The sequence below is a fragment of the Larimichthys crocea genome, chromosome III (genome assembly GCF_000972845.2).
Source record: "Larimichthys crocea isolate SSNF chromosome III, L_crocea_2.0, whole genome shotgun sequence".
NCBI classification, from domain to species: domain Eukaryota; kingdom Metazoa; phylum Chordata; class Actinopteri; family Sciaenidae; genus Larimichthys; species Larimichthys crocea.
Genome location: NC_040013.1, coordinates 4,210,252 through 4,231,475, shown reverse-complemented (window position 1 = coordinate 4,231,475; position 21,224 = coordinate 4,210,252). Strand labels below are relative to the sequence as shown.

The following is a 21,224-nucleotide window of genomic DNA, read 5'->3' as shown; positions in this document are numbered from 1 at the left end:
CCCCGTTCTTTTCCTCTCAGCAATCTTTTTTTTTCTTCCTTCAAATTTATTTTCTTTTCATTTGCACCAATGGTTGTGTATTGAAAAACATGAGCGAGCGAGGGCCAAGGCTCGGCGTCCCCCAGGGCCCGCTCTGAGGCTCTCTTTCAGCATGCCGCGTGATGTTCAAAGGCTCCACCAGTTCTCAGCCCAGTTGAAAGCCAAGTGTTTAGGATGATTCACGGTAATGGCCGTGTCCTTTACTGTGCTGGGTCACGAGAGTGGCTTGGGTCATGAGTGGACGAGGGGGTTTTTGGACGGTGTTGTTTGAGGATAACTACCCTGTAATAGCCATATACACATCTGCTGCTAAGAGATAGTAGTCGTGGTGTAGCACTTGGACTGAGCCTTTCCCTGTGAGGTTTATCTGGAGGCTGTGATAGATATACCTCTGTAATTGAGCAGGGTGTCAGAAACCACTCACTATTGTTTGTCTGGATTCAGTAAATGTTGGTTTATGGCTGAAGGGCGGACACAGCTGCAGAAACTGTGTGGCAGCATCTGCTGTTAGAAGTCTCCCTGTGTGTGTGTGTGTGTGTGTGGTGGTAGTAGTGAGGGTCAGATGGGTCACCATTGGAGTGATGGGTTTGATTTTGATATGTGACCTAACTTCCTCGCCCTTTTACCTGCCTCCTCTCTCTTCCATCCTTCACTCCACTCGTTCTCCACCGAGCATGATGAATCGCTGTATACCCCGACAGAAGAAATATGACGATTCAATCGCATCAATTGGCAATTAGTCCACCACCTCCACCCTTGTGTAATGTAGATACATCTGCATTAATAGACCAGACTGTCACGGCTGACTGCTCACAGAAAAGATCCCTTTTCATAAACAATAGCTGCCGTCCCCTTGGGTGGGACCCAGTTGTTGACCCATGATGAACTCCCGACCAGAGCTGCCATGTTCTCCCGACTTGGTGCAGTGACACTTTGGATTGTGACCGCGTGCTTGTGAGAGACAGACTGACAGTTTGACCCAGACACACTGGAATGCAAATGGGGGGATCTATAGAGATTATACTGCCTGCTTTTTTTAAAATGGTCCCCCTCCTCTCGGTGCTATAGAGGGGCCTGGTCAAAGAGTAGTTTCACTGGAACTGATTTGTCGTCACAAGCAAATTATATTCATTCTTTTTTCCTGTTTTTTTTTTTATAGGTGCTACTTTTGGCGAGGCTCAAACAGAGTGCACTAGTGAAATATATACTGTTGGCCCTAATCTTATCCTCTCCGTGTGTGTGTGTGTGCGCAGCCTCAAACTGCCTACCTCTTAACTACCTCTTCCCCTTATCTTTCCATTCTCCCTCACCCTCTCTTTCTCTCGCTCTTTCTCTTTTTCCTCCCCTTTCCTCCCCTCCCCCCTCACCTCCACTGCTGCCACATTGAGGTGGTTTAATGGAAATTATTCAGAAATGGAAAGAAACAAAAAAAAAGTCCACTCACTCACTTGCTGGCTCTTTGTCAAACCGTATCTGTTCAAGTCAGAGAACGCGTGGTAGCAACTGGGGCACGCGTTTCTTAACTTTGCTGAAAGGCCATTTGTTATTAAGGCAGTGTAAGCACGGCTTTTCTTTTGCTCGCTGTGGAATCCTTTATGATTGCGGTGCTTTCTTCTCCTTTAACAATGAGGGGCAGTGCCCTGCATTCATCTACTTTATTCCTTATTTATTTTTATTTAAAATCTCCTTCTGACTTTGGGATGCTTGGGAAATGTATTTCCTCTGCAAACAGGATACAGAGCATCACCTACATCACAAACAGTTCACTGTTTTTTATTTAAGTGACTTTTAAAGCCGCTTTAAGTCGAGGTCATAGCATGTGATTAAGTGTGACGTAGTAGCCATTTGACACTTTTCTGTTTATGTCAACATGGCCTTTAATTTCTTAAATGAAATGAATGACGTGGGTCATAGCTTTTAACAGTTCATTGGCTTTAACGGGGGTAAATTAGTTAATTGTGCTGGTATGTGGAGTAAAATGGGTTTTCCTCTTTGGCACACACCTTATCTAAATGGTTAGTGTGTTTGCGATGCATATCCTCAGTGGTACAGGACATTAAAATGTCCTCCTGAAAATCCATCCCTCTTGCTCTGTGTTGTCCCTGTTCAATCACAGGTAGCTGTGCAACAAGGGACTTCTCTGTAAGTCTGGCGTCACTCTCCCAGAGCCTGAAGACCGCAAAGAGAGGAGGGGGATTTGTCTTCCTTTCCCCTTCACTTATCTCTTTTGTTTGTCCTGGTTTCCATAGATGAGCAGCAGCCCTCCATTCTCTTCTCAAGCGAAACTAAGTGCTGCCTCTACTCTCGACCTGCCAGCTCCAAATTGGCAGCCTGACCTTCTTTTTCTTCCTTGGGGCGTCTGCACAAAGCCATACCTCTACCATGGGGGAAAAATGCAATTAAGAGGTGACATAAACACTGAGCACCCGTTGTAGCCATGCCCAGGAAGAAGGAGGGGGTAAGGCAGCTGCCATTGTGACACGCCCGCATAGATACTCGTCTATTAATTGGACTTTACGCATTGCAGAGTGACACTGGGGTGAACGGAATAGATGGAGACGGTGGATGTGACTCGCTCTCGCTGAATGAGCCTTGACAGGAAAGTGTTGTCGAACTTTGACCTAGCTGGTGTTTGCATTAAGTGCGGCTGCTCTCTGACCTCATGTTTTGATTTGTTGTAGGCAATTATCACCTAATGTGTCTGCACTCGTGACACAGAGAATATGCAAAGTCAGGAGTCACATTTAAAGTACTGTCCGTATTGATATCATTTGTGTTCGCAACAAAACAGTTTTTCTGCGAAAACGAAAGCTGAAATTTCAAAGACAGAAAAACTGTAGCAACACAAAGTGTAGCCTGCATATGCCAGTCAAATATAACAAGCCACCCATATCTTTATGTAAATATTTTCATATAACTGATGCAATACAGAGATATCATGTCGCTCTAATTGAGCTTAATAACTTGAGAATTACTGCAAATTATGTTTAAATTATGCTCCATGAAAACACAAATACCCTTTTGGGTAATGTGATATGAGAATACCTCACAGCTTTTATTTTTAGTAGTGGAAGCCCATTAAAACAGGCACTGAGGGAGAGTGGTGTTTAATTGCCAGCTAAGGTGTGTGACATTTGGAGCAGCACATCCAATGTGGCCCAAAGTCCAAAAGGTGTTGTGAGGGAGTGAGTAATTGCTCTGGTCTCTCCAGGCAACGGGTTTAATAAGACGATTCAGTGATAGAAGGGGCGCGCTCACACGCACATGCACGCTCGTATATGGATACGTGCACACACACACACCACACACAAAACATACCAAGGTGTAATGTGTAATTCCTGGCCACATGCTCTTATATCAACGTTGCGATGTCCTTAAAAATGTACAGCAAGCTTTTTTACGCAAGTATGAACACACAATAAACAGATTTAGCTCACAATAAATGGATCAAAATAACTACATCATGAAGGCTGTGCTAACTTAGAATAACTTAAAATATGAGTGGTAGTTAGAATTAAGTATTTTTATGGATTTTCTTTCCAGGTAGTCCAACTTCCTGACTTATTTCTCTCTCACAGCAGTCTCATTTTTTTGTCTTATCTCTGTATAAATATAAAGAAGTATCACCGCAGCTGCAAACCACCGCTGCAGACGGGTCGAGGAGCCAGAGAGACGATAAATCCACTTTTTAATCCCAAAAGTTTAAAAAATAAACTCTGGGCTGTCCTCCTGCTGGTAACAGCTCTGCATCAGAGCGGAATCTGGCGTGACTCCGAGTGTCGATTCTTCAAGAAAGAAGCTCCGGCTCTGCCCCTCGGTCTCTCCTCTGGAGCTGAGGCTGTCTGTCGGCTAGCAGCAGCAGCTCCCTCTTCCCTGCACGGTTCTGCACTTCGCCGTCCTCGTGTTGGACTGAGGGCAGACTGAACGCTACAGTGACTCGCTGTTGCCTCTTGAGCCATAAGTGGTTTTCCAAGAAAGTACCAGCTAGTCCAATAGGAAGTGTTTCAGTAGTTATATAGACATAACTGATGTCTTCACATCTTGTTGATAATGTTAGTTCATCTTTGGAACTATAATTCTGGCCGTATCTCACATATTGCTCCTTTAAAGACATCCAAAGATTGTTGGATACAATCCGATTGTTTATGTCTTCATGTTTTTTTGTGTTTTTTTATATTTGATAGAGAGGATTTCAACAGATATAGTGAGCTTAGTTTCGTCCGATGACTTTGTTTTAGTCATCGGCCACTCTCTGTGTCTGCTGTGTACTGTAATTATGTCTGTCTGTGAACATCTCATCACGTGACCCCTTCAGAGGACCTCTCTCAGAGTGATCAGGAGTGATCTATCTGCATAGTTAGCCTTGTAAACAAACCGCTGCTCCACCATGTCTGCGCTTACCATGTTTGTAGAGTAGATGAGCGGCTCCCTGGCCCTCTCCTCAGGGTTGTTTAGCTTTCAGACCCCTGACAGAGGAAAGGAAAACTCTCTTGAGGGAACATGAAGCACTACAGGTTGAATGAAATTCTCTCTGAACACTCCAAAGCTCTCTTCATCTCCACGGGCTCTGGGGGTGGAAAAAAAAAAAAAAAAAAGCAGCTGAAAAATGTTTAAAACAGGATGCTTAATCCAGCAGCACAGAAAAAAGCATGGAGCTTTTTTTTTACCCAAGAGAGAAAACGCTTTAAAAGAGGCCCAGCATGATAGGCCAGCATAATGAGCCATCACTGGCTGATATTAGGAAGTTTATTCATAGAGTAGCACTAGAAGATGGCTTAGTGCAGGATGTTATCTTAATGCCACAACATGATAAATGATGCAGGGAGGATAGTGCTAGGAAATAGTTAGGAAATACATTGTAACATATTTTCCAGTGCAGGGAGCAGTAACATATTTTGCAGAATATAAGCACAAAAAAAAAGAAAGAAGGAAAGAAAGAAAGAAAGAAATGAAACCGTGTGCTCCTGTAGTGTGCTGACATATAAAGACTAATATGGGCTTACAAACTGCAGGTAAACACAGCATTAGACCAAACTGACGTGAGAGCGTTGGGACTCTCTGCTCATCTTTTATAATTACCTCAGTAAGCATGATATAATATGCTTCAATATCTGTATTGTCGTTAAGTAATAGAACAGCACTCACGCACAGTGCCATCTAACGATAAGTTATGAGTCCTCCTTAAATGGTTCAGAGGTTGTGTGTGTGTGTGGAACTTATAGCGGGGTCTCAAACAGGGGCTAGTGGCTCGGTAAATGATGGCGGTGGGCTTGGCGACGCTGACTGGGGTCATCACTCCCTGGGTAGGCTGATAGGTAATTCATACACCTTTGCGATATAAGGGGGGTCAGTGCCTGTGCACCATTTATCACGCCACATCTCTTCCTAAAACCCCCCCGAACCCTGTGGGTTTGTGCTCAGACAAACTGTTGCATTAATACAGAGAGGACACAGGAGAAGTGCGGCACAAGGAGACACAAAGCCTTCAGTATTTAGCTTTGGCTTTTAAAATCATTCCTCTTATTAGTCAAACTGTGTCCTCTAGGTATCACACCGCGGAGCTGTGAGCGTAGACCGTCTGGGGTCCAGGACAATGTGCTAATTTGAATTTGCAGGTTTGCTGATGTTCATTTGCAAAGTGGTGTTGCGGACCTGCACCTTGCTCGGGGTAATCATTAGCACGAGAGGAGAATTTAGTATTCTGCTCAGCTGAGGCACTGACACAGAGGCGTCCCTGGCTTCTGTTTCTATTAGTGTCCAGGCCTGCGGCTGCACGGCCAACACTTCAATGAGCGCTTTCACAACGAGTGGCCATTTCTCTGCCGCAGCTGCTGCCCTTCTAACTCTCTAGCTTAAGGATAGAAACATGACACTGGAGAACACCCATAGTATTCTCATGCTCTCTACCCTTCTGTCTTTTCTTTGCCACTCCACTCACAATTTCACATCCAATTTTCCCATCACCCAGTGACGCCTATTCCCCTAAGACCCCCAGCTATGGTGGGATCACTGGACTCCCCTGTGTCTTTGTGTGTGTGTGTGTGTTTGTGTGTGTACTCTTATTGATCATGCTTGTGTCCCTGTGGCTCTGGGCTCACGCTGCTGTTATCACTGCAGTGTGAAGGGTGGGGAGGAGGGAGTGTGGTTCATAACACTGAGAGCTTCAGGGCAGCGTGTGTGTGAGTGTGTGTGTGATCTAATGGGATTTACAGTATGCACAATGTGTTTTCACTCTGAGCTTTTTCTCTTAGCCTTTATATTTTCAACAAGCACAACAATTTACACTATTACACTAACCATAATTACAGCCTATTTGGTCTGACAGCTAGATAACAGTCCAGCAGCAGAAAGGTAACAAGAGAGTACAGGAGGCATTACCAGTGAGCATACACAGGATCTCTTGAATCACTGTAATCATGAGCAGGGGTGGGGTGCCTAATGGGATTTTTAAAAAAAGGCACTTTTAGATTCCTCTTTCAATTAAAAATTGTTTGTGCGAGCAATTAAAAATATGATGGATGTGGAAATTGCTTTTAATGATGTTGCTGAAATACTCCGGTTTTTCTTTTCAGAGAGAAAATTGATTTAGGGAGAGGGGGGGTGAATGGTCACGATGAAACGTGGTGAATGTTGTTTGCTTCACATTACGGAGGAGGTGTGTGTAACCTGCAGCGGAAGATGTAACTCCCATTTCGCTTGAAGAGAAAAGTGAAAGTGAAAGAAGGAGGAAGAAGAATTGTTCCGTATTTTCTCTGCATTTCTACCCACATCTCCCCTTTACTGTAGTTCTCTGCTCAGTGGCTGTGGATAGGACTCTTATGATGGATTGCACTACCGGCCCTCTTGAGTGCATGCATGTGAATAAATGGGTGCAGTGTGCGCATGTTCCTTCCTTTCCTTTCCTCCATCTGCCTGTTTTTTTTTCTTCCCTTTTTCCCAAAGTTCTCTTCGTCGGCCTACTCCATCGTTTTCTTCTTCTCCCCTCCTCTCACTTCAGCCGTTTCTGACATGTGCGAAGAAATGTATGCCGGGACACGCTTATGTACTTATATTCACATATGGCTACACACCAACACACTCAGCAGAACTGCGTAGCACTCGAGGCACCGTTCCTCTGTGGCCTCAGTGATTAATTACTTTTAACAAAGCAAACAGGGTCTTGCTTGTCCGGATCAATCTTCTCCCCGTCTTGGTGCGAGGCGCTGTCACCAGTAATTGCCAAACTCTGTGTAGTATGAAATGAGAGCCACTTTCACCTCTCCCTGGTCCTAAGCTCACCATAGCCTCGATTTTCTACGCTTGTGCGCCGGCTTCACCTTCTATCCTCTTTTTCTTTCTCTCGCTCTATATCTCTATAACTTTTTTAACTCTCCTCTTTGGGTGTGTTTGAATATAGGCGTGAGATGTAGTAGTCATCTCATTTTAATCCGACAAGACTTTAGTAGCTGCCATATGCTTTTAGAACAGCACTCAAGCGTCATGTCTCTTGCCATCCATGCATACTAATTGGCGTCGCTCTGCCAGGCTGATCAAACACCATTAATCTATTTGTAGTATATATTTGTTTCTAAATGAGAAAATTAATACATTCTGCTACTACAGGCAGCTGGGTGCGGTGAGCCCCATTGATTGTTGGCACCCACAGTATGACTCATAGCTCTGAGCGAGTAGTTTTATTTGGCTTGCTGTGTGTGTGAGAGAGTGTGTTTGTATGTGTGTGTGTTCACTTTTATGTTGAGACCAGTTGCCACAGGAGTTTCAATTAACATATTAACTTTTTTTTGGATTGTACACTCGTGACCACAGGTGGTACGGAGGGAAACCTGCTCATGTCATGTTAGTCCTGGACAGGCCATCGAGTCACGCAGCGTGCATAGACAAAGATATCAAAGCCAGTGAAATACAGCTAACGCGATTAGCGAGCGGACGCAATTAATGATGCGTGGTGATGGCCAAAGAATGCCGAGGGAACTTGCAGTCTAATGAGCTAACACAGACTGTGCAGATGTGTTACAAGACCACTCGGTGTTATCGGAGGCTGACACCTCCATTCAGCAGAACTCTGCCAATTATCTCTATTATGGGACTTGACTGTCTGCATTTCAGTCTAAAAGAGTGAGTGCTGTGTCGCCTAAATGCGCTTTGGCGGCATCCCGCTTGTTAAAATAGATGTTTTCTTCCGCCCCGGGTGTGACATCTTCCGTGAAAATGGCACTGCCGTTTGGCTCAACTACATCTGGGATTGACCGATAATTCCCAATAGGCGAGCGGGCCTGAAAACGACTCTCCTCATTAACAATGAAAAATCCACACTGGTCCAACCATAATCTAACTTTTTTTTTTAGCTTCTGATATTTTCCCTGCCCCAGCAATGTGCTGGAGCATGTCATATATATGATAAGTAGAAGAGCCTGTCCGCCCGAGACTCATCACACACTTAAATTGGTGCAGCATGGAGTTCATATTGCAGTGTGGCCGAGGGGGAATTAGCGAGTCTATATATAAACCCTCCCTGCATGTGTTGTGAATTAAAGTGCATTTATCTGGTAATCGCTGGGGAGATCTCCGCGTGCACAAGCATGGCAAAGCAGCCGTGCTGCAGCCACAACAGCCCGGTATACTGATGCTGCTGCTGATGCTGCTGCTGCTGCATTGGGACCATGGGAAGGAGAAACAGGTCATACACAATAAAGAGCTCTGATAGCCTGGATGTCAGTAGACATGTACAGTACACCAGGATGGAATAACAAGAGGCATCACTGTGTCTCCTTCATGTGCTAACCTTTATATCTCTCTCTCTCTCTCACCCTCTTCCTCTATCTTTCCACCTCCTCCTTCTTTTAAGCGTATGTCGAACCCTTTGGGCTACATCATCATTGTTTTTCCTCACCCGGCCCTCCTCTTTCTTCAGTCCTTTCAGCTTCTCAGTATCTTATCTGTGATTCAGCTTGCCTTTTACTCAATCATGTATGACTCCTTACTAGCAGAATCAAAAGCATTGGGGGCTCATGCCATGCTTTTCATTAGAGCTTTCCATAAAGGCTGACTGGGAGTCTTTTGAAGTATTGCAGGGCAGCTCTGGAGAAGCCACACTGTCAGGCAGCCTGTGCTGCTGACTCTTGTTTGATGAAGCAACTTCCCACTAAGGCCAGAGCAAGCTAATGAACCCAACACAAGTGCTGACACTGACGAGGAGATGTGCCTACTGTGTGACAGCGCAAGGGGGGTAATGACTTGTTGGACTCTTCGGGATCTTCAAACTCTGCAAGCATTGATAACCAAGACCATAAAACACCTCTCAGGCTCAAAAATGCTTCTTGTGCATGGCAGTCAATGTTTCACACCTCAGAAAATGCCACTTTGAACAGCTTGTGAATGGGATGTTGCCTTCGCCGTCCCCCTAAAAACCCGACGTGGCGACAGCAACGTTTGCGATGTGAAGCTCGGACTGTCGTGGAGAAGGTCAGCCGGACATGACTACCCATAATGGAGACGCCTTGTTTTCCCATGTTGAGAACATGTGTCTCTCAGTCAGTGTTTACCAAGAGGAGAGTATTTTTCAGGCATGCTTGAGTTCACTGTCAAAGCCAATTAAGGGAGTACAAATGAAGATGGAGGACGTGGTGCCTCGGGCCAGGAGAGTACAGCGAGTAGGGCCAAGTAGCCTCTTATGTCGGCACTGTTGGGCTAAACACATCAGGGACACATATGGTCAGGGCTGTTTATTCGATTGGCATTAGCTTTGTATAATCAGGACCTATAATTTGTATTTAAAAAGTGAGTTTTAGTTCTACATGAGCTATATTGGACACCCTTCTGTATCAGATAGCGTTTTAATGATTCGTATGAAGTTTGTGACAGTCGACGTGTGAAAGATTCAGCCGAGATCGCAGCTTGGTTGCAGAAAACATACTCTAGAAACCATCGTGGGTATTTCGTCATAAGCCACCTCTAGTCTAGTCACACTTGGAAAGCACTTCCGCAGCCTAGAGTTTGCTCTCTTTTTCAGGTTCACCATCTGGCCTTGATTGATTAAAGCTCTTTTAAGTAATTAATGCCTACTTTAATTGAGAGTCAGCCCCTGTGGCTGTCGGGTTCGTGCGCAATGCTCAGGCAGAGCAGAGCCAAGGATCTAGTCAAGAGAGAGAGAGCGAGAGAGAGAGAGAGAGAGAGGGGGCACGGAAATCAGTTTAGCACCCTGACCCTCTCAGATCCTCACATCTCAAGACTCTTAAGATGCTAATAAGAATGCAAGTATGCTGCTAGCTGCATCCATGTGACAAATCGGGCTATAAATCATAGCGGAAGAGTGTGACATGGTTTTTCTAACATTAGAATTAACGTGCTTGGAATGAGCTGTGGGCACATTGCCATTTTATCTGCTGGTTTATCACTTTCCATTGCTCTGTTTGCCTTGTGAAAACCGTCAGTTATGGTGGACATGCACGTAGCGGAAAGAAAATTGAATTCCCTTTCTGCCAAACAGTGTATTGTGACAGCATGTCACCGCGTGACCCCACAGCTTGCCACTATTGTGCTGTTTCATCTGTTTGTGATAAATGAGCAATATCTGTTTTTTTCCCTTCTGTTTCTCTTTAACTGTCACAATGGATGTGCACCACGCGACGCCTCCGCGATCACAAGCCCTGACCTTCTTTATTGAAGCTTCTCTTTGTCTTTCTGGTAATTGTTTTTAGAAAACGTTAAACCATCCCCCCCCCAGCCCAGATAATGTGAGACACATTGAATGCAGAGAGCTCAGCATTGATTCCACACACCTGACTATGACCTTTTCCAATCTGAAGTCCTGCGCTGGCTGCCAGTTTGATGTGAGCCGCCTAATCGATTCCTTCGCAGCCGTGAGAGAGTACTACAATGTCTCTCACGCTGAAGCATCTACCAGCCAACCTGCATTTTACCTGGCTCTCATTGTCGCCACTCACTGAATAATGAAACATTTACCCTTTAATTGCCGGCTCCACAAAGAATGATCAGTTTAATTTGCTCTCATTAACGCCATCTAATCTAATGGGCTAATTAAGGGCTTTAGATGAAACAGCAATCACCGGAGTCTCCAACATCCTTAGGGAGGAATACATCAATGGATCATAAATATTTTACCGCGTCTACCTACATGCAGATTGTAAGGTGCCTCAATTTGACTTGCATAAGTGCTTAACATGCACCTTTGATGTGGCTTGTGTAGTTAACATAAAAAAGCTGTAGATTTGGACTGGGGTTGTTCTACAAAAGCTTCCTAAGTCAGCATATAGTTCAACAAAAAGCAACGTTTTTTTCATCGATTAGCCGGATTAATGCAGAAATCTTTTGCTCGGTGTGAAGAAAAATGACTCTGTCACTGTTTCTTCTCACAGAAACACACTTGATCGATGTAGGTCAAGGGTGGCTGCTGGTTTTAGAGTTTGGTTATATTAGATTTTGGAGATGGTAACAGACAGACAGCTGTGTCATGATTCTATCATGACCCTGGGGCCAGAGGCTTATGTTTGCCCCGAGGCGATGGGTGTAATGCCCCTATACCGCCACCGCTATGAGGACCGACCTCAGACCTTTTCAGTCCTTTGGGAAAGAGATGTGTACCTGCAGGGAGATGCACGAAGATGGGTAGAAACTCACTTCGGAAATAGATTTAATTAAGTGCAGCCTCCATTGTGCTGTACAGTGGCTTTCAGCCTGTCAAGTTGAAGGGCAGAAGGCCCAAAGCAGCAATCACTCCATTTCACTTCTTTCTTTTTTTTTAGCCGTTCTCCCGGCTAATTTGTCATGGCCGACAGTTATCCCAGGATATTAAATTAAGCAGTTGACATTTTGTGTACCCGGTGAATCGACTGTGTCACCTTGAAAGTGTAGTGGCAGAGATTTGCAAGCGATGGCAGAAGCACATGTCTGAAACCTTGGTCAACACATGACATTTCTGGGTCACATTGGGAAACCAGGCAATGGCACCTACAGTTAAAGAGCCCAAGAAACTGAAGGGGAAGAAAGGCAGCAATCCCTTTGTTCCCGTCACACCATTAGCGTTAATCTGTTCCCTGCGTGTGCAAAGCTGATTTCAAGTAATACATGTTTGCTGTGAGACAGATGGGTGGTTTTCTTGAGGAGCTATTGATGTATTTCTCTTCAGTTTGTATTTGTGTGTGTGTGTGCAGTGTTATTTGCAGCCTGCTGTCCCTATTTGATGGTCTGATTTGGGTTCCATTATGTCGCCAGCAGGAGTTCTGTTCAGAGTGCCTCACATTGGCACCGACTGCCCCGCTGGTGATCAGAACCCATCTGCAGCAGGCATATCCTACACACACTACAGCAGTGAAGGGTGTGGCTCGCTCTAAACAGAGCTTACGTGGCTCCTATTGATTTCCACATTTGAGAGCATCTCTATTATTGCTGATCACCGATCACGGCACAGCAAAGCCGCACAAGGCCTTGGGCTACTGGAGCACAGCTGGAGCAGTTGGCTCAGTGACGGGCTGCCTGCATTGTGGGTGAGATGTTATGCTGTTTGTTTAGAAAGACATCATTGTGGTTGAGATTTTACAACTCTGATTGTGAGGCAGAAAACAGCTTCAGCTGTCTGTAAATTACCTGAATACACGGGCAGGTTTCCAGTTCCAGTGCCCTTGATACAAAACACTTGCAAATTACCATGGCAATTTGATTTCTTGCTGAAAATGACAGATTCAGGATAGAGTAAACAAATAGATTTGGCAGACTTTAATAAGCATTTTGTCTTGGAAACAGTTATAGTAGAAACCTGGGGGAAATAAACTTAGATGTAGGATAGAGTTGCAACCATTAGTTGATTAATCGATTAGTTGTCAACTAAGAAAAAACACCCAGATTCTTTGATTTCACTTCTTAAATGTGAATATGTCCTGAATATCTCTTGGTTGTGGACAAAACAATATATTTTAGGATGTCAGCTTGGGCTTTGGGAAGCAGTGATCAATATGTTTCACCACTTTCTGATATTTTATGGACCAAACATCTAATCAGTGAATCAGAAAACAGTCGACAGATTACGTACGTAGGCTCTTGGAAACCTATTGACCGAACGGTGTTCTCCACATCTGTGGGAGACGCTGTGTTTTTGTCATCATCCATCCTATTTTAAGATGCTACATCAGGAACATTGTACAATCCAGTCGTATCATGCAGAAAGCCTGAGCGCGTACGTAAAGTATATCCACCTTTACCATATGTCGAATCACACTCCTGTTGCTCATATCCATTTGGAACAGTGGGCTGAAATATATTCTTCCTTTAAGCCTGTTAGGGCCAGATTTTGAACAAGGAAAGACAAGCACAAACACAGACGTGCTCCCAGGGGCTGACTACACCCCCGGGGTTACAGTGTACCGAAGAGGAGCCTGAGAAGGGGGCAAGGACATATGCTGAGGCATTAATCTGCTAATAGAAAAAGAGCCTCGAACAGCTGGTCTTGCGCCAAACTCCCAATCTTAATCGTGTCAACTTTCTGTTCAGCTGCTCTGACTGTGGGCCTTATTGTGAACAACAGAGCTGTCACCGAAAGAAAATTGTCCATGTTTCATTGTTAAGTGTCTCATTAGAGAGAAAGAGTGTTTGCGACTGTGGCGTTCATGGGCTTGTTTGTGCATATGTGTGCGGAGAACGTTGGTTCCCCACAGCGTGTAGTACAGCGTACCAGAGTGAATAACTTTTTTTTTTTTTTTTTTTTGCATCATTTCCCTCTTCCTCCTAAGCATAAAACATGAATATTTAAAGCTACATCAAACAAGCATTCATAAATTATTAAAATGTTTGAGAAACAAGGAAAGCTTTTATCCTCTCTCTCATTCATGTGCCTCTCTTTCTCTTTTCCACACACACACACACACACACACACACACACACACACACACACACACACACACACACACACGTGTGTGCACATGCGCCTTAGCGCTTCCAGATTTTACCCACGGGTAAGAGCGACAAACCCTCCCACTCGATCCACTCTTCTGTGGTATCAGCACATTGCTGCATTAAATAGAGGAGGCGAAGATGCAGGAAAGGTTCAATAATTTAACCGTGGATTGGATTTCAGGGCGAAAACACATTAATAGAAGTCCTGATCTGTGGATGGCGTGTCGTACAAAGTGCCTGACAGATGTGTCACATTTCGAGGGGGCATGCATGTGTGAGAACTTTGCCCCTCGGAGGAGTCATTCTTTAATAAGCATCCCGAGCTGCTTTTTGGCTGAAAGATTAAGCACTTATGTTGTGTATGTAACGCTGTATGTTGACAGGGCAAAATGAATCTCTCTTCCTGCGATTCTCTCTCTCTATCTCTCTTTCCGTCTGGCTAAGAGCTAGAGGCTGTACTAATCACTGTGGCAGCATCTCTAAGCAGCTGCTGCTGTGTTTTTAGAGAAGATCCTGTTAAGCGTGAATTTAAAATGAAAAAAATGTCGTGTAGGGGTAAGATCACGCTCTCCCCTCTCGCCAGATAGCATATCCAACCTGTTGCTGTTATTTCTGCAGCTTTGTCCTCTTTTGCACCGTTTGGTGCTACCATATATGTTAATGTTCAGCTTCTGTAATGTAAATTCAGAGTCAGCCTTCAGTTTTTACGAGCATCGCTGGTTGAATTGACTTGTTGGATTATGCAAAGGCTGAGGTTATATCGCGTGTGTCTCCGTGCAGCTACATGATGTTTTTTTTTTGAAGGCAGCGAGAGATTAATGGAAGAAAAAAAAAAGTCATATAAGGCTGTACGGCACATTGATTTTGTCATTCTTGCCGCGGCTCTTTGGTTTATGCATTCATTCTCACGCTCGTGTTCGCAATATTTTAATGCACTCTCTCTGCGCGCGGTTTATTCTTTGAGGCCTATGTGGGACAGAATAGGGAAAAATAAAAAGGACTGAAGAAGAAGATGGCATTTCTTTCTGTTTGAAGCAAGCCTTATTCCATTCATCTTTGTTCTCGTCCTTTCAGTCAGGGCACGCCGCTCAAGAGAACGAGGGGGGAAAAAAACAGATCTGTGGCTGAGCAGTCATATTGTAAGCTAAATCTAATCAAAGGGAGAAGTGCTTTTAAATGTCTTTTGTTCCCTCGGGCAAAACGTTTGTGTGCCTCTCTACTCTCGCCAGTACGTCTTGCCCAAACTCCAACCGCCACTAGATGCAATTAATATTGAGCGGATACCCTGACCTGCACTCCTCTCATATAATAACAGCGTTAGGACAAAGGTTAATGCTTTGAATCTAATCTCTGTCCTCGTCATTTTCAATAGAGTTGTGATGCATGCGGAGGGAGGTAGAAATGTTGAGCAGGTCTGGAGAGGCTTTGGGACGGGGACAGGGGGGATGCTCGGACAGAAGCAAAATTAATTACTGCTCTCTATAAATTCAGTGTCATGTCTCATTTTCCCTAATCCCCCCCTCGCCTTTTTCACTTCCTAGCGGTGCTAACAGAGAAGCTTGGGCAGACTAATGAAAAGGCCTCTTAGATGCTAATGGCAAATTAGCCTTCGTGTCACTTTTGGAAGCTGCGAGCTGGAGTGACTGCATATTCAGTGAGGGAGTGACCAGACTGCACACACACACAAGCACCAAAATACTAGAGAGGGAAAGGTTAGGACTCTAAACATGACAGATCGTTTTAATTTTAGACAGATTCTCCTGTTTCTTTGCCTCACACAGTGCTCATCCCTCATTTTTCTCCCATGCTTCGCTGCTATAATTGTGTGTTTTTCTGACACACAAGCCCAGATATGACTATTCTGAGAGACAGTTTGCTTTCTCTTGGGGGGATTTAGCGGTTTGGATCATGAGTAATGAGTTGGATCTAGTTCCTGTTCTTTTTTTTTTGCTGCTGTTGTTGGACTGGACCAGAGTCAGGTTTAACAACTCACCAGGATTATTGTCTGATCAGGCCTTAGACGCAAACATACTGAGTCACAAACTTGCTTGGATAAAAACATCTCTTTTCTCTGGTGAGTCCAAACAGACATGCTGAAGAAGAGAGAGAGAGAGAAAATACACTTATTGATGGGGCTTTGGATCCCAGAGACAGCGTCTGTTTTAGTTTTCATTCTGAAGATTGTTCCAAAACATTTTAGTCTCTCACAGAAAGATACAGTATGTCAGCAGCCGCATGCAGTTTATGTCTCAGTGGCGCTGAATTATTACACTACCCAACGATGTGACTTGGATGACAAATGTGGTTAATTTTTGTCTGTTTGAGGAGCTAGTCACGTATCCAAAACATGACACAAGTACACGTCTGATGCAAAAACAGACTCCGGCCAGTTATTGTTTTTTTTTACTGCATCCTAACAAAGGGAATGCACAATCTGAAGAATATATGGGTGTTCTTTTATTGCGCTGCAGACCGACTTGACTAAGTAGCTCTCTCTCATTCTCCTTTTTCTTCCTTTCTACTTATTTTCTAACACAGCCAAAGAGAAATCCCAGCGCTCTACTTGTGTTGTGGTTCACTCCCACAGCAAACGGAAGAAAAATAAAATAATATTGAATAGTAAAAAAAACAATAGTTGCTCCTGAGAAGGCAGCCAGCCAGAGTGTAACATGTGCATTTATGTAAAACTTATAATCCAATTAACAAGTACAAAAAACCCAGTGATCACTCTATTATGGGAATACAAAGGAGAGAGGTGCCATGTTCGGAAAAACTGCTCGTGTGGAAAAAATGCAAATGGCGTGAAATGAGTGTGTCTGGTAATGTGTTTGTATAAACCCCATGCTGTGGCACCCAGACTGATGACTCTGTCTTTTACCTCTCTCTCCCTCTACAGGCATACTTCCGACAGGGTGTTGCCCTTCAGTACCTTGGCCGCCATGCCGACGCACTGGCCGCCTTCGCCTCCGGGCTGGCCCAAGACCCCAAGAGCCTGCAGCTGCTGGTGGGCATGATAGAAGCCGCCATGAAGTCGCCATTACGAGGTGAGGAAATTAAGCAGCTCTGATGTGCGCAGTGACAGCGCGTTCGTCTGTCTGCTTCAGCGTCTCCACGTGTTTTGTCCTACAACTGCCTGGGAGCCTGCTTCTGAGATAAATCCTCACACTCTGTCAGTCAATGTGCGTGTTGGGGTGACTTTACCTGTCAGTTTTTCAGGCCATCTCTCTATCGGCCCGTCTTTCTGTCTTTGTGACTGACTGTTGGTGTCAAGTACTTACCTCCGGACTCTGAGGCCCCGACGCCTGCAGCTTCAGCATATCTTATTGTCAGTCGGGCTGATCACACGTTCAGATATACCGTTATCTTAATGAGAATCCAACACTAATGCCATTGTCTGTCTGCCCCTGTGTAAGCCTTTTTCCTAAAGCTGAGTGGATTTATAAGTGGCGTATTCAAGCCAAGATTGTTACCAAAACGTGTTCTTTCTGTTATGCATTATTATCTGTTGTATCAGCCAACTGCAGTGACCTGATTGTCCGTGAGTAATCAGTGTGGGCCAGACTAATGATCCTCAAAACAAACCTGGCAGCAATTTTCCTTCAGATGACCACTGCGGAGGATTTAATATTCTTCAGATCTGGATGGCAACCGACTGCCAACACACACTGAGTCATCCTGCAGTCTTGCTTTGTCATCATCTCTCTTTTCCGAACGGTGCTGAAAACTGCGCCTGTGAATAAATGCGGCCTTGTTTTATAATCCAAAAAATTTACTGAACTGTACAATGAGCTCAGCAGCTCTGAAGGAGCTTTGTTCCGAGGAGGAGAATCGGTTTCTCTCTTTGATTGAATACAGCACTCCTCTGAACATTCGTCCTCAAATGCCGAAGAAAAAAGAACACTGCAAAGAGAATAAAGAATGGAGAGCCCATCTGAGCGATGTTGAGTATATGAGCCTGTCACTGGAGCCAAAACAAGAAAGGGCTTTGGGTGCGAGCCCAGACGCGAGCATCATGGACCAGAATGGGTCCTCTCGGTAGGGAAAGACCAACATTTAGCCCAAGCCATTTAATCTCTTAATTGTTTACCCTATTTTCCCACAGTGCCAGGCAACCAGCAGAGGACCTAATCCAAGGTGTGTTGAGGAGAGGTAGCTAGGTCAAAGGATTAGGAGCAATGATCCTCTCAGAGGGGCTCCTGGCATAGGAGGGGGGGGCGATAATCAATGTTACGCCAGCAAACAGGGAGGATAATCAGTGTTACTCTGCCAAACTCCCCTGATAAGTGAAAGGTAGGCGAGTGTTGCATTTTCTCCGTCAAGGAGGAAGAGCGCCACGTTCCCTCGTTCGTCGCTCGCTCATCCAGCTTGTTGATTATCACGCCCGCCAATTTAATTGCAGATGAGCAATGCCAGATTTTTTTTATTTTTTAGAAAATGTTCTCCAACACCTAGATAAACCCAGCGTTGCTGCCGTGTTGCCAAGAAAGAGCTGATTGTGTCTAGCTGTGTTTGCAGTGTTCACTTATCTCCGTCATTAATCTTACCACAGACATGCCGACACACTGTGATGTTTACAGTCCTCCCAGAGCACCTTTATGTTTGTTTTCTTGCCACAGAGCAAAAGAAGAAGCATCTGATGACATCCATACCCGAGCAGGAAGATAAATACATTAGGATAGAGGAAGGCAAATAATGAACCTCGGAGAACAATATCAAGGCATATGTCTTCAAGGACAAGAGTGTGCAGTGAATTCATAAAAGCTTTGCTTTGCTTTCGCTTCAGATTTAATATTATATGTATAATACCACAAGTCTTGGCATGTCATATATGATTCAACCCTCTCTCCCTGACACACACACACACATACTCCCTCCTTGCATAGATCAAGGTTTCTTCTCATTATTCCAGAGTCAAGCAGCTGTTGTACTCTCATGTGACTCGTACTGTATTTCCCACAACAAAGGGCTCTCTCACAAGTGGAAACTGGCGCAGTCTCACCTCCCTTCCCTGTTCTTCTTTACTGTATCTGTCTCTCCCCGTCTGCCACTTCCGATCATCCTGGCAGCAGTTTTAACCTCCGATATCGGCATTGTCCGTCTGTATCATTGAACGAGCTGTGGGAAATCAGCCTCTCTCTCTCTCTCCCCGCAGCTCTATCCATTGAAGGCTGTTTTAGTGTGCGTGTAATCACATGGGTAATATTCTTACTATTCATCCTGTTCCAGTTGTGTCTCTCACTTGGCTGCTTGGGGGCTGGATTGAGTGCAAAGGGTCCATTAGCCGTTAATTATTGGATTGTTTTTCACATACGGTGACTAAAAAGGCTTTTTTTTTTTTTTTGGTTGTTGTTGCTTGAAGATCCCTTCAGATAAACCATAGAAGAGACAGATAACATAGAGTGTCACAGTGTGGCAGTTATTGACCCACGCTGGATCATTTGCCATTAAAAAGCCTGTCCTTTAACTGGAGGGTTTGGAGCTTGTTTTCATTACGCTGTGTCCTGCTGAGGAGCCTTTGAGCAAAGTGCTTTTGATTCTTCAACACTACGAGTGCCAGAGGGGCTGCTTTGTAACTTACCCTGACGTCTGAGCTCCCTGGAGACGACAAGAAAGGGGAGACTATTTCGACAGAGATCAATACAGTATCACATTATTGCTTAAAGGCCCAGTGTGTAAGATTTGGTTTACAGAACATGATAGAAATGGGATATAATATCCATAATTAGTTCTCATTAGCTTATAATAACCTGAACATAAGACTCATTGTGTTTTTGTTAAATCAGAATTAACTTTTTTTTCTCTCCTACTGAGTCTGATGTTGCTGTGTTTCTGCAGCCAAACACTGGCTCTTTTTAGGGTCTTTTGTGTTTTTCACAAGTTTCATGGCCACCGTAGGTTCTCCTACATGCTGGTGGTTGCGGCGAGGGGTATTTAGTTGGCTGCAATCAAGGGACAACCTTTGCTGAAGTGCCAAAAACTGCAGTTCCTTAAACAAATCTGTTTATTAAGATCATGGCTGCTCTGAGTAATACACGGATGCCATCACAGCTGGTTCAAGTAACAAGGCTAGATTTACCCCACCATAGCTCCACCTATGCTCCACCTCTTGGTCAGGACTGCCAAGAGTCGACCACGCTGAGCTTCACAATGCCTCATGAATAACCTATGAGTAACATCAAGGCGACTACGTTCATTTTTAAAAATGCAGCCTATAGTTGCAATCTGCAACATGCCAAGAAATCCTACACCAGACCTCTAAAGGATCAGAATGATTATGATTAACAAATCACATGAAAAGACCAAAACCAACTGATCCTAGGCACAGTCTAACTCAGTGTATTCCTCTATGAAGCTCCATATTCCTAACTATAACTATTAAAAACACATCAATGAGCCACACTGTTTCACTGGTTGGCATCAAAATGGGCATCGTAGTTTATTTTTAGACAATTCTGCATTCCTGTACCATCCTCCTGTCATAAATAAGGCCCTGTTTTATGTTTTTGACCTATTTTTAAAAACGTATGTCTTCAGTAGGAACCATTGGACTTGGTGCTGAGTGCTATAAAGAGAGCGGTTTGGAAAGACAGACTAACGCATCGTTGGTTTTGGTATTTTCGTTGGTTTTGTTAACAATAAGAAACACACATAATATCACCAACCGTATCCTTTAAAAAAGCCAAGGTTATAAAGAATAGTAGAATAGTAAGAACAGCACGCGAACAAGTGAAACCACGCTGGTTATAGAATTTTATGATAAAGGTCACGGTGGTGTCATTTTATCCACGTTATTATTTATTACTAACTTACGTGAATGATAAGAAGAAACCTTTCTTACATGTCTCACTGACAGAACACAGAATGCATTGCTCATATTTATTCACATGCGATAGGCAGAATAACTCTCTGCTACACTGCAGATATGTATTTCTGTCCAAGTGTACTGCCATTCCAGTGAGGTGTGGCCTTGGCTGCAAAAGCTACATTAAAAAAAGCCGCTCCTACAAGATAAAGGAGGGGGGAAAAAGTCAGTGTTATGGTTTTCTGTTAGCTGTGTGCATGTCAGCGAGGTAGAGGTTGTAATTCTTCTTCATATCTTGATACAAGGCTCAGTAAACACTTTTGCATTTGACTTTGTGAGTGTGTGTGTGTGTGTGTGTGTGTTCCCGGCCCCTCCTCTTCGAGTGTTGTCATAACTACCTGTTTATGAACAGCCATGACACCTTTTTAAAAAATGATTCTCTCAGCGTTTGATTTATGACTCAGCTCTGCGTGTCACT

General features: G+C 44.2%; 1 protein-coding gene across 3 annotated transcripts in view; it reads left to right on the top strand.

Annotated features, from left to right (window-relative positions):
- LOC104921717 (tetratricopeptide repeat protein 28) overlaps window positions 1-21,224 on the top strand; it is a 163,681-nt gene that overhangs the window by 81,080 nt on the left and 61,377 nt on the right. For all 3 annotated transcript variants that reach the window (XM_019255408.2, XM_019255407.2, XM_019255409.2), the window contains one exon: window positions 16,841-16,988. In XM_019255408.2, the coding sequence (XP_019110953.2) occupies window positions 16,841-16,988 (148 nt within the window). The remainder of the gene's footprint in view (window positions 1-16,840; window positions 16,989-21,224) is intronic.